The sequence below is a fragment of the Arachis hypogaea genome, chromosome 9 (genome assembly GCF_003086295.3).
Source record: "Arachis hypogaea cultivar Tifrunner chromosome 9, arahy.Tifrunner.gnm2.J5K5, whole genome shotgun sequence".
Lineage (NCBI taxonomy): Eukaryota > Viridiplantae > Streptophyta > Magnoliopsida > Fabales > Fabaceae > Arachis > Arachis hypogaea.
In genome coordinates, this window is record NC_092044.1 from 9,440,552 (window position 1) to 9,454,833 (window position 14,282).

General features: G+C 28.8%; 1 protein-coding gene across 1 annotated transcript; it reads right to left on the reverse strand.

The window, feature by feature from the left end:
- Positions 1-12,888: 12,888 nt before the first annotated feature.
- LOC112712896 (uncharacterized) lies at positions 12,889-14,282 on the reverse strand. Its single transcript, XM_025765764.3, has 3 exons — positions 14,098-14,282; positions 13,663-13,722; positions 12,889-13,082 (listed from the first exon to the last, which is right to left on the reverse strand). Exons 1-3 carry the CDS (start codon positions 14,207-14,209, stop codon positions 12,913-12,915), a joined length of 342 nt encoding a protein of 113 aa, XP_025621549.1. The 5' UTR covers positions 14,210-14,282; the 3' UTR covers positions 12,889-12,912.

Sequence of the window (14,282 nt, forward strand, 5' to 3'; positions counted from 1 at the left end):
CCTCCATTTGATTTAATTGTGTATTTTACCCAATATATAAGGTGCCTATAATAACTATGATTAGATATAAAGTATACAACAAAAAATTGTGTGGCAATCAAATGTGTTCATATGATATATATAATTATTAGCGCTATATACGTCGAAGAGACATTTGAGTTATGGTAACATGACATTGGTGGAAGAACTTTACATAGTTGATATTCTACAGTGATCCACACATTGTGGGTCTATTGGTGGAAGCACGGGTTTAACGATTGAGTCGGTTGGACCATCGGACGGTCTGGTCTGATTCTAATAACTATGATTGGAAATGCTAAAATTTGGCGGCGATTTGGAACTATCGCAAAATAAATGCTGTTTTTGTTTATTTGCTATTTAGCGACGGTTTGCTGATAGACGTTTAGCAGCGATTATTTCAGCGGTTAGCTAAAACCGCCACTAACCATTTATCCACGGTCTATCTTCCAGCGTTTGGTTTAACCGTCGCAATATGTTTGGCAGCGGTTAAAAACCGCCGCAATATGACCCCATAACCCACGGTGGAACTACATTGAAACTAAATGAAATTTTTTTCAGATTCAAATAGAACACCTTAAACCTTAAGGAACAAAATAAGATTACACATAAACGTAAAAGACCAATTTAGTACTTTATTTATTAAAAATTTTATAATTTTTAAATTTTAATTTATTTGAATAAAATTAGATGAAATAAAAAAAACTAACATAACATTGTTCAAAATACATATATTGCATAATTTTAAATTTAAATGGTAAGTTTTTTTAATTTAAAAAATTTAAATCATTAAGTTTTTTTCAAACCAAATATTTAATTAATAATACAAGAACATAATATTATAGTTAAATCGTGATAATAATACACATATTTCGAGTATATTAATATTAAACGCATTACGCCTGCGCTATTGATCTACTGCGTTAAAGTTTCTTACTTTTTTACCTTATTTCAATGCCCGCGCTATAGCTGCCTACAATATAGTTGCAGAATATTTAAAAGGGTAAAAAATTGAAAAATTGATTAAAAGAGTAAATATTATTTTTTAATTTATTTAAAAAAAAATCTCAGTTTGATTTCTGAAAGATCACATTATTTCAAATTGGTATCTAAAAGAATTTTTTAAATTAAATTCATCTTACAAGATTTTAAATAATCAATTAGTCCTTCATACATACACATTAAGTTACATTTTTTTTTATCAAGGCATTGTAAAAGCCCAAATTGAGAACTCCGACCAAGTCTGAAATCCACTTTATCGATCAAACTTTTATCTCTCCTTAAATATGTCTTTGATTTGTCTAAGGGTAAAAATAGGTCAGATCAAGCCAAATTTTATTTTCAATAGGCCTGATCTATCATATAATTTATCGACTTAAGTTTGATCTGGAGTTTTTTATAGTTTTTTTTTTTAAATATTAAATCTAACCTGTTATTCAATCTGGCCTGACTTGAAGTCTATTAAAAAGTTTGATAATTTTTTTAAAAATAAAAATATTATTTAAAAAAATATTTTTTAATAAAAATATTTATATGTAATATATTATATGTCATATTTAATATTTATAAAAAATTTTGAATTTTGAAAGTATTTAAAATATACAAAAGTATTTATAATAAAATATAATAAATTTAAAATATCTCATAATTTTATTAATAATAAAAAATTATTTATATATTTAATTATGTGTTAAGGGGTTTAGACTGGCCTAACAGGTCAATAAGGCTAATTAATGAATCTAAACTTAGTCTATTAATATATCAAGACTTTTACAAGAATTTGACTCTATACCTATTTTATAATAGGCCAAAAAAAGATATACTAATTAATGCTAATTGATCTAATTAATATATTATTATATCAAGGCTTTATTCTTCGTGCCTTATTTTAATATGTTATTTCAAGAGGATGCATATTATTTTTTATTGTTAACAGTATATTTCAACTCAATAAATCAATAATTAATTTATCATAGATCAAAACTCTATTTAAAGATTAATTTTTGATCAATAAATTATTACAAAACGAGAAAATGCATATTATACAACACATTATTTCTAACACATTCTTTAGTACCCACGAGGAGATAGCAACGTAATTTCACGCCCTATCAGAAGGAGCAAACTGTACAAGACATTCTTTAATACCCACAAGGGGATAGCAACATAATTTCACACCCTATCAGGAGGAGCAAACTGTACAAGACTTCTTCCCACTCTCGACATAGTTTTATTCTCCACGTATTATTTTCATATTTTCATATTTTATTTTCACATTTTTATTACATTCTTAAATTATTTGAGTGGATATTTTTGGTTATTTCTATTTGGTAACACATTCTTTTTTAGCTTTCCGCGGATGGTGGGCAACATACATAATAGAAATATCCCGTGATGTCGCAGCAAACAAAACATCTTTCCGAATCTCGATCTAATCCAACATTTGATTCTGATTTTCTTTCTTTATTCACTGCAAGTATACAATATTTTTTGGAAAGTTATTCACAAAAGTATTACTTTAACAAATAATTAGGATTTTAAATTAAATCATCGATATCTAAATACTGTTATCAAGAATCAATTAATTCAGGTCAATTCAATTGATGTTTTATTAAAATATAATCATATCAAATGAACACAAAAAATTAGATAATAAATTAGTGACTCATACAAAATATATATTAAATTATAAAAATATATATTAAAAATAAATTAAATAATGTATACATTTATACAAAAATATATAGTGATTAATTTTAATTAAAAAAATTGTAGTTGAATACAATATTCTTTCTTTTTTTCTGAAAGTTGAGTTCAATATATCAAAATATTTATTGTCACTCAAATTAATCTTTTGTTAAAAACATAATTTTGCATGGAATCATAGGAGATAGAAAACAGAACGAAATAAAAAAGAACAAAAAGTCTGGTCTAGAGAAGCATGGAAGCAGGCATATACTACAAGAGACACGCCGAATAGCGGCGGTTTTTTTAGAATTTAACCGCCGCAAAACAAAATTCTAGCAGTTCAATAAGCGTTGCCTGTTAGGGAGTGGAGATTTGATTTTGCAGCGATTTTGAAAAACCGCTGGTACAACCGCAACAAATCACATAATTGATTTTGCGACGGTTGCAGAACCGCCACTATTTGGTAAATAGTTTTTAAAAAAAATTGTGGCAATTTTATAACCGCGGCTATCTTTCACGCTGGTTTAAAAAATTTTGTGGCAGTTTGAAACTGCCACAATCTGCTATATAAAATTATAAAAAAAATTCTGAAAGTCAAACCACTTTGAAATAATCCATAAAGTGTGCAATACAAGATCAACTGATAATACTAAATTAAAACTCAAGAGAGTCATTAGATAGAACGAAATTATTCTAGCCACATTTTAAATTAGAACATTCTAGCATCAATATAAGGCCTCAAGGAATGTCAATATTTATAGTATAGGCAGGGTGTACTATAGGTAGAAAATCCAAAGCAACCTTTGAGTCCATTAGAGTCATTAGGTCACGCATATTTACAGAGAAGGTGTATTCAGAATTTTCAACTAGACCAAGAAAGTGAAAAAGAAAAAAAGTTAAGGAAGTTCAAAAATAGAGAATAAGTGATATTATTGATTATCTTATTTTTATAAAATAAAATTTTAAAAAAAATTGAAATGTTAAGAGATAAAAATATTATAGTTGTATACCTTTTAACTTAATGGGAGATGCAGTCATCCCAAAAATTCAAGGGAGGTCAAGATAAAAAGTTCAATTCCCTATGATAGAGCTCCTATGTGTTATTTATAACCAAGTACTTAAGCTTTAACAGGCTGAGTTGGGGCAAACCAAAACTGAGAGGGGTGTCGGGGATTGAATTGAAAAATAGTGGTACTGCTCCAGTACCATGTTCAATTTAGAGGAAAATAAAAGAGAAGGATGTGTAAAGCCCAGGTAAAGCACAAAATGGTAGCAGAATCGTCTAGTTTCAAAATGTTTTGTGTGCTTGTTGACTTGCCAAAGGTGTTTTAGTTATACGATGAGAAGACCAACATAGGTTCAAATGAGAAACTAGTAATTAATAGTTGTAGAGAAGAGAAGATGGTTGATTTAGAAGTATTTTTGGGAAAATTGGATTTTGATGCAGTATGATAGTGTTTGATTTATGTAGACGACCTTTCTTAACTGGATAAAGTTTGTTCTGCAATGGAGTGCTCTCTTAGCCTAATCATCACAAGATATCTAAAGTTTGATTTATTAGACCTACTAGTTTTAAAATCTAGAGAGTTAACCTTGGCATAATAATAAGATTGTTGTCCTGCAACCTACAAGTTTTATTTTTTGGATAATATTTTTTATTTTTTTATTCATTGGATAATGCTACATCCGGACAGTTGATTTTTTTTTGCTACACTTGATCACAAATTAAGAATAAATTAATTTTAAAAATTAAAAAAATTTTTTTTGAATATTTTTGGAATTTCTTAATCTTTTACATTGAGAAAAAATATATTTTTTGTTTAAATATAAAAAATAATAAATTTATAGATCTATTGTTTATTAGATATTAATGGACTTTATTTTATTTTTATTATTTAAATAAAAAATATTTAAAAATAAATAAACCCTGCAAAGGTGATAACAAATTATTTCACCAAATTACACCAGCTTGTTGAGATTGGTTTTAATTATTTTATTTAAAGAAAAAATCTCAAATTTATTTCAGTCGTATTTAATAAATCAAAATGACCAACATTACAACAAATGGCTAATATTATAAACTTACTTTCCCTTAGCATGATGGTACTCGTCTATTATTAGAAGCTTAATCATATCAAATTTGAGAAAATTGTGCCTCAAACTTCTGAGTAATATAGCTGGAGTAATGACAAGCATCTTAGACATTCAAAAGAAAAAGCCTTGTTGATAATAAGTTAGTAACCACCTCCAAACTATGTAGCAAACAAATATTTCAGAAGTATCACACTTAAAAGAACCAAAGATGCATGTCACACTTAGATAAAACTGAATATTGAAAAACGGAAAGTCGATAGTCTTCTTTTCCATTTTCTTTGAACACAAAGGCTTAGGCTAAAAACCATCTAAAAGGCAGAATTAGAACTAGGATTGACTACAAGAATAACATGAATGCTACTAACCTTCACACCTTTTCAATTTCTTTTTAGGCATTAGCTACTAAACCAGTTGTATTTCTAGGCTTGTGTAATACATTACAGATCCTTTGCTATCAACAACAGCAACCAAGAAAATAGTATTTCTTTTCTCATTGCCAAAAGGGGTAAATTACAATAGAAAAATTAAGCTTCAGAAATGCAAAAACATGAGCATACAATAGTGTAATAATACACCTCAAATTCTTTTCTTCTAATTCATAGGCCATGGAGTAATCTTAAATCAAATGATGTTAAAACTTAACAAGCAATGCACTAGTTAATAATGTAAGAATGAAACAATTGATCAAAAAGAAACTTCCAAAAACACATAAGATAGAGAATCCTGTAGCACATTACCATATTAAGAATCAATATATACAAAGACATGACATGAGTCTCAGCCCAAAAAATATCCAAAGACAACAACAAATAGAGGAAACATTTCTATCTTAGGAAAATACATAGTTTCTCAACATCTCCCAACACTTGTTTTTTTTCTTTTTTTTATTGTACAAAATAAATTAAAGCATTAAAATATAATTGAGTATGGTTAATGGGCATGTTGAAAATGAACATAAACAACTAAAATGGACATAGCTTGCTAGTTTTATAACACATTAGAACTTCAAGCACAAAGAGAACAAAACAAAATTGTGTTATCAAAACCAATTAAAGGCATCTTTACCATCCAATATTCATTCATCAGGACAAAAGCTCTTAAAACTGATAAAAAAGGGTCAAGAAAAGCTTACTAACCTTTTTCAAATGCAAGTAATGTGAATCAATTGTTAAAAAATCTGAAGCACATAACTTGAGTTCAACAACCCCAAAATTATATGATCAATCACATGATCAAGCAACAAACTTTATCTGTTTCTGAAATAAATTTCCAAAAATTAAAAGCACCCATCATCAATAACCTAGCAAAAAGAATATGTTTAAGATGTAAAATTGAAGTTGTGAGAAATGTCAGTATTTGAGAGAATATACAAAATAAAATAAAAAAAGATAACAAATATTTGAGAATATGTAAAAGTCAAATTACAGTACAAGAATGAGAGAGTTATATGTATGGGCTCGAATATAAGGGTTATGAACTATCCAACTAAACAAGGAAGCACCAATAATTAGAATGCAATCTTAACTAACATAGTTAACCAAACAATAATCATAATGACTAACATACTCTTAACGCTCCACTCAAATGTGGGGAGATAGAAGTTTTGATATTATGATATGATACTAAAATAATTTGTCTCACAAAAGCTATTTCATAAATCTTTTAGACACACACATACAAACACAAATACACCCATTTAGGCATAATCAACAGCAAAATAAAACTCAAAAACAGTACTCAATTAAGCTACCAAGTTTGCCATTCATCCTTTTTCATAATGCACAATAATTTAGATATTCATACATACATATTAAGGCTTGGTATTTTCCAGGCCACCCCTGGGTTTAGGAAGGAGGTCTTTCTCCTTATTAGTTTTATTCAGTGATGAGCCAAAGCAATACACACTAAAATATCAAGATTCAAGGGTTCAGAAATTGGGAAAAAATTGAATCAGAATATTAATTTGGGAAAGAAAAATTTGGGCAAAATCAATCGATTAGTGTTGTTTGAACCAAAATTCAGAAGGTATAGAGATGAAATTAATGCAAAATTACTAAAATTAAATTGGGATAAGGGAGAAGAACGTACGAGATTGAGGGGAGAGGGGCCGATCTGCAACTCACAACAAGGCAAGGGGGAAGGCTGCCGACGACGACACCGGGACGGATGGCTCGAGAGGACGCCGACGATGTCATGGACATGCACGACGAAAGTAGAAGACTTGGACGACCCCTTCCCCTTTACCTTCGCGAGTGGGAGCTACACGGCGGAGGGAGGAGACCAGTAATGGGAAAGAACGACGACACGGATGTGACGGCTGGAACTGATTAAGGAAAGATTCACGACGGTGGGGGAAGAAAACCAGTGATTGGCGCCGTTGCTCTGTTGGGTTCGCGTGCAAAAGGTGAAGGTTAATAGCGCCTATTAATTTTTGTTTGGGTATTTTAGTGAAACGAAACTCCTCCCCCCTACACAAGGTTATTTGCTGCGGTTGGGGTCCAAAACTGCCTCAAGTCAAATCAATTGGAGCGGAGCTTATTTACGTAACAAGAACCGCACCAATTCAACCAATTTGCGGTAATTTAAAAAAATGCTGGCAATTTGTGGCTGCTAAGTCCCATTATTCTGGTTGCGTATGAGTGGCGTGGCCTCCAACTGTAATATCGCTACTACTAATTAATGATCAAGGTGATTTTTATAATTCAACATAAATATATATTCTAGAGCAATTATATAGACTAGTATTAATAAACACTAAGGTGCCTAGTTGATTCATTTTTTTTATTTATTATATATATATAAATAATAAAAGTTTAATAAGATCAGATGACATGATCTATACATTAATTAAAATATTTTGGATTTAAATTATAAAAATAATAATTTTTTTTATAAATTATATACAATGAAGACTATTTTTTAAAAAGTTAGATACTAATATTTTTAATATTTTACTTTTATTTCATCTTCACTTTCAATCACGTGCAAAATTATGTGTTGCAGCAGAAAATAATGTGTAGAAAATTAAAAAAAAAAGAGTAAATTACTAATTCTATCCTCAAATTATCAGAACGGTGACAAATATAACCTCCAATCTTATTAACGACAAAAATACACATAAAATATTGAAAAACACTACAAAAATGTCCGCTCATAAATAAAAATATATTCTGTTAACAGAGTTGGCTGAGCTATCAAATGGATTCCGTTACACCTATTCTTCTGCTTCTCCTTCATTCTCCCTCACTCCCTCCCTCCCCCAAACCTCCCAGAAAGAGCTTACGCCTCACCCTCTTCACTTTCACTCTGAATCCATGGCTGCTGCCTTCCGATCTTCTTTGTTTCGCGCTCTCACACCCCACTTCCTACTCCTTTTTTTCTTCTCCCTTCTTCTCACATTCACTTCTCCAACACACAGCACAATTGCTCATCAACCCACACCACTTTCTTTTTTTCTTTGTCTTCAACAGCAGAACCTCATTATGCCACTACTACTTGCTCGCCACCATTCCATTATCGTCAGGAGCAAATCTCGCAGTTCTTTACCCTCTTTACTCTCGCAGTAGATCTCTTGATCTTTCCTCTTAGATTTGTCATCATCGTTGCTGTTTTCTCGCCGCCCCTCCATCGTTTTCAGGAACCTATCTAACAGCGCCTTACTTTTCTCTCTCGCAGTAAGCCAGGCGGTGAGGAGCTCTTTCTTCAGCTCCTCTCTTTTGTCATTCTTTCTCTTTGGATTCTATTTTTATTAGATTATTAAAAAAAGCATAATGAGAAATTGTGAAATTGCTTATTATGGATGATTGTTACTGATCATGGCTGATTATTGCTGTGGCTGAGATGAAGAAGGTGAGGCGTAAGGTTTATTCTGGGAGGTTTGGAGGAGGGAGGGAGTCACTGAGATGTTGCTTATTGTTGTTGTAGTTGCTTTGGAAAGTGTGGGAGGATGAGAGCAAAGGGTAGCATAACTGTAGGTGCCATCATTAAGAACCGTCATCCCAGTTTTTAGATATGAGAGCAATCACACCAGTCACCGAAATTGTCACTGTAATTCCATTTTCACCGATGTGGCATTATAAATGGAAACATTGTGCTTAATCTCTTTATAGTTCATTCCCAAAATGATCCCCCAATATTGTTCATGACTTTGACAGAGATCTAACAATTCCAGCAAATAGTGGCAGTTTTTGGAGCCGTTTTGTAGTGGTTTGAACTGCCGCAAAATATTTCGCGGTGGTTAATTAAACGCCAAAAGATGGGACACAGGTAAACGGTTAGCGGCGGTTTTTTCTAACCGCTGGAATAACCGTTGCAAAATATTAATTGGTTTCGCAGCGGTTATTAACTGCTGCAGTATGAGGGTCAAAAATGATATTTCCAATTTTGCGACGGTTTGCAACCGCTGCTAAATGCCAGTAATTTGAAAACGAAGCCATCTTCTGGCGAGTGATAACCGCCGCTAAATATCATAAAAATTGGCAATATGACTGTTATGCGGCAATTAAAATTGGTTGAATAAATTTATTGCACTCTTGTTAATAATTATTTCTTAACGATTTTTCCCAATAAGATGATTAAAAGTTTGTCTCTATTAAGGTATTTAGTCACTTTTCTTTTCTTATTTTCATTTTATTTCTTGCTATGTGATTTGCATCTCATAAAATTAGCTGAAATCTCACCACCCAAATCTTTCCTTGTTTGATGTCAAAGATCCTCCGCAGCACCTCCTTCTGCAAGTGAATCTCAGGCAGCCACTACCAGGATAACGCATCAACTGAGTCAGTTTTGCAAATCAATAGCGAGCAATTAGCCTCTGAAGCAAGAAGAAGACCTTGCCAGAAAAAAGCATCGACTTACTTTCCTTTCTGTTAATTTTTTATTCCACTTCTATTTATGATTTCTTTTCTCTTCCTTTTCTAAGGGGAAAAAGAAACTCGAAACATATTCTCTATCCATGGTTGGACATGTAGTTCCAAATAATTTTGCTAACATTTTTTGTTATTTAGTTTTAGTTTTAAAAAATATTTTGTTATGTGATTGATTTTGTTTAACAATAGATCAACCAAATGCAATTTATGTAATTAGGCAATCTAAAGTTTATGCTCCACTAATAACATTACCATTAAAACTTAAAAGCAGTGTTCATTATCGGCAATGGTAGGTGACAATTTCAGTGACTGGGGTGAGGGCTCTCATATCAAGAGATTAGAAAGATGTTTGGTTTGTTTTAAAAATATAAAACGTTTTGTTCAAAATTAGTAAATATAAAATAAAGATGTGGGATCAATCTATAAATACTTTTGTCTGCTCCATCCAATGGAGCTTTCTATAAAAATGTCATCAAATTCTTTGCTTAGATTATAAGATGCTATATTTTGGAAACATAAATCATAATAATAATTCTTCGTCATTTCACTTAATTTCTCATTACTCAACTTTATAAGTTTAATTAAGTATAACTTTTGTTTCCACTCTTGAAGAGGAGATTACAATACTTATGATAAACAGGATTAAGAAAAAGAAGAGAGTATAATATGAAGGGAAAGTCTAGGGAGCAGCAATTTTATTATATTTTGGCCAGCATGTAACCAGCAGAGAAAGGTGAGCCATTGGATGAAATCTCACACCAATCTCACACCATCAAATCATCGTTGATAACTAATTAATGGCTACCAATCACAAATATTGCTGCCCCCTAGCATTACTCCCCAAGGGCGTTGGAGAATAACATTGTGTCTTACATTAGTGGGTGGAAGCAAGTTAGGTGCTTAGTGATGCAATGGAATGTTAGACAGAATAAAGAGAAAATAACTAGCTCTAATAGAAATGATAACCGATAAAAGAAAAAGTGGGAGTGATGGAAATGTCTCATGTATAAATTGGATTTAGATAAATAAGTTCGAATTCTCTAAATTTTAGATTTTTATTTTAGAGGATAAAGTAAAAATTTTTATTATTTTTTTTATCTCACTTATGAAATAAATGGTAATAAATCATACTTTATTCTCTAAAATAAAATTCAAAATTTAGAGAATTTAAATCCTAGACAAATATATTGTAGGTGGATGTATAACAAATGGTGAAGGTCATATTAAGTATTTCATGGAGATTGTTATAGTTATATATGCGGTAATATTTATTCAAAGAAATTTACTTTTCATATTTCTTATTTTTTCGATCTTTAATTTATTTCAATTATTCTATGATATTCTAAATTCTCATATTTGTTCTTGTAAATTTTCAATATCTCGTGTTAAAATTTAACGGTTTTGTTCTAAAAATTTGATTACATAAAGACTTTTGCAGGCTTTAAATATATATAAATATGTTATGACTAATTTAATAATTGATATTTATCAAATATTTATGTAAATCAAAATATATATTTTTGCAGACTTTTTATTATAATTTAATTTGTATTTTCATAATTATCTTAATAATATACCGCTTGCAAATTAAGATTCTTATAAAAATAATGAGAAAAGTTTACAAACAAAAAGGATTTTTTTTTAATTGTCTTTTTTTTTTTTGTAGAGACTCAATTTAAATAAACAACTTAATTAAATTTCTTTTGAAAAAATAGTTAAACAATAAATACTTATATTAAAATTATAAACATATAAACATATAAATTATTTTTGTATTCATTAAGATAAATTATTATTATGCAATCAAATTATTATAATATTAAAATATTATTTTTATTTATAACATATAAAATATAAAATAATTATATTTTATTTCATATTACTTGACAAATGCATAGATTGTTTCATTAACAAAAATTAAAACTTATTAAATAACTACTTTAGTTAAAAATATCATTATATAATATAATTTTTATCCAAATATTTATTATAATTTAGTTCATTTAACATATATATATATATATATATATATATATATATATATATATATATATATGAAAATGTTGAGAGTTTAATTTATTTTTTTCTTTTTTAATAAAAAGCTATTTTGAATTGTTTTATATATACGTTAAAAAAATAAAAAAATAAGTAATAGTATCGTTTTTAACTTTTTTAAAAAATATATATATATAGGTAAAGTAGTTTTGCTTCTACATAAATAAAAAATTAGAGATGACATGAAGATTTAAATTGTGGAGACCTAACTTGTCATTATTCAATTATGATGGTTTCTAAGAACAAAATTAAAAAGATTTATATCACATATTTTGTTGTTAACCCAACTTAATCAAGTTGGAGGTGAGGTAGAAACCAAATCATGATTCAAATTATGCTCTAAATACCTAACAATTTTTTTTTGAAAAAATAAAAATACTACTTATAAAGATCCTCAATCTATAATTCCTACTTTATCTAAGTCAAAATTAAGAAAATCTATTTCTCATAACTGATATTCCAACTAATTAGTACTTAACCACTTTGAGGATATATATATAAGTCGTTTGAAAAAATGAAAAGAGTGTATCCGGTAACATTTTAGAGTGACTAAATTCTAATCTTGCTACCTTTATTATATGATTTTTACGTAGAAGTAAGATTTTATCAAACGTTTTAACTTTTTAGTCTTACTATTTTTTTATAACAAAAAAAAAAAATATGTTCAAACGTTCTAACTTGTTAAACATGTTCATATATGGAACAAAATATATTTATTAGTTCGAACGCTTTTTTAAAGTCTTCGAGTGATCGTATATCTTATATCTAAAATGTAGTAAAATTCAACTTTTCTATTTTTTAATATAGATAAATAATTTAGAATCTTGTTCTAAGATATCCTTACTCTTTTTATACTCTTATAAGATTAGACTTCTAATTTCTAGTTGATGAAATTCTATTCACCGTTAAAAAAATCGAATTCGATTATTTATTCAATTTTTTTTCTTTATATTTCATTTTTGTATTTTAATTTACTACTTTTTTTAATTTCTTATTTTAGACTAAAATAAGTTAGGAGACATAGACTATTATGTATAAATAAAAAAAATTAAATACAAAGTCAATTTTTTTTTATTAGTGACTTTTTTTTAAGTCAACAAAAAAAAGAAGATTGACTTTGTATTTAATATTTTATTCTCTACATCTTATTTTAGCAAAACATATATTATTCCTAACAACACATTCTTCTTTAGTTACCCGCAGGTAATGGATTAAAGGAAGACAGAAAGTCACAACATTTACACTTTCCCAAGGCGCAACAAAGTATATAACAATGTCTAATAAGACTTCCTTCCACGCTACCTTGTTCAACCAATCCATTTAATCCAACATTTGATTCTGATTTTTCTTCCCTATATCCTGCAAATATATAATAATTCTTTGAAAAGTTCTTCACAAGGTAATAATTTAACAAATAATTAGCATTTTTTAAAATTAAATCATCATATCTGAGAATTATTAATTACCAAGAATTAATTAAATCAGCTCAATCTGATTGTTCTTTTTTTTCTCTTAAATTTGAACTCAATATATCAAAATATTTAGTCAACTCAAATTAATCTTGCGTTAAATAATCATTGTTTTGAGACTTAAATCGAATCAGCCGATTCAACTACATTAATTAAGAACTAATCATGGCATCGGTTCGGTTTAGAATAAAAATCGGTCAACAATAAATCAATCAAAAACATAGAAAATTTTATCAAATAATCAATTAATCAATTGAATCGATCCAATTTTTTAGTAGTTAACTGATTTAAAATAATAGAATACAAAATTTATTCTTTTAACTGAACCAATTTGATCACCAATTTAATTTTTAAAATCTCATAAATAATTAAAGATAATTTTGCATTAAATGATGGGGGAATAAAGAACAAAAGCAAAAGAAAAGAAGTAAGAGTGTGATCTAGACAAGCATGGAAGCAGGCATATATACCTTGGTTTGGGGCATGAGCAGGGTTGCCTCCAACTAATATATCCTTGGCAATGCCACTACCTGTAATAATATATTAATGATGAAGGTGATTTTTATAATTCAACGCAGATATTTTAGAGCAATTATATAAATAAATATGTTTTATGTAATAATAATATTTTATTTTTATTTAATCTTTATTTTCAATTAAGTGCAAAATTATGTATTGCAACATAATATGTAAGAAATAGGGGGAATTATGTGTAGAGAATTTAGAGGCAAAAAGATGTCATTAATTGCGAAAGAAAAATATTAAATTTATTTCAATCATTTTTTATTTGTATAATTGTTTTATAAAATAGTTTATGTAACAAACTAACAATCATTATATAGTAGATAGAATCAATTATTAAAAAAATTGTGAGAATAACATAAAGCAATGCGTAAAGGGATCACCTGGTCCATAGCTAGAGAAAGTCTGAGGAAGATCTCTGGCAACTATCTTTGAAGGAACAAGAACAACCAAAGCTAAGAGTCCTATAATGACTATTACATATTTTGAAGCCATTTTTAGTAGATGAACTGAAATTAGACGAAAAATATATGAGAAAATTTTCAACAGAAGGATAGTTTATATACAC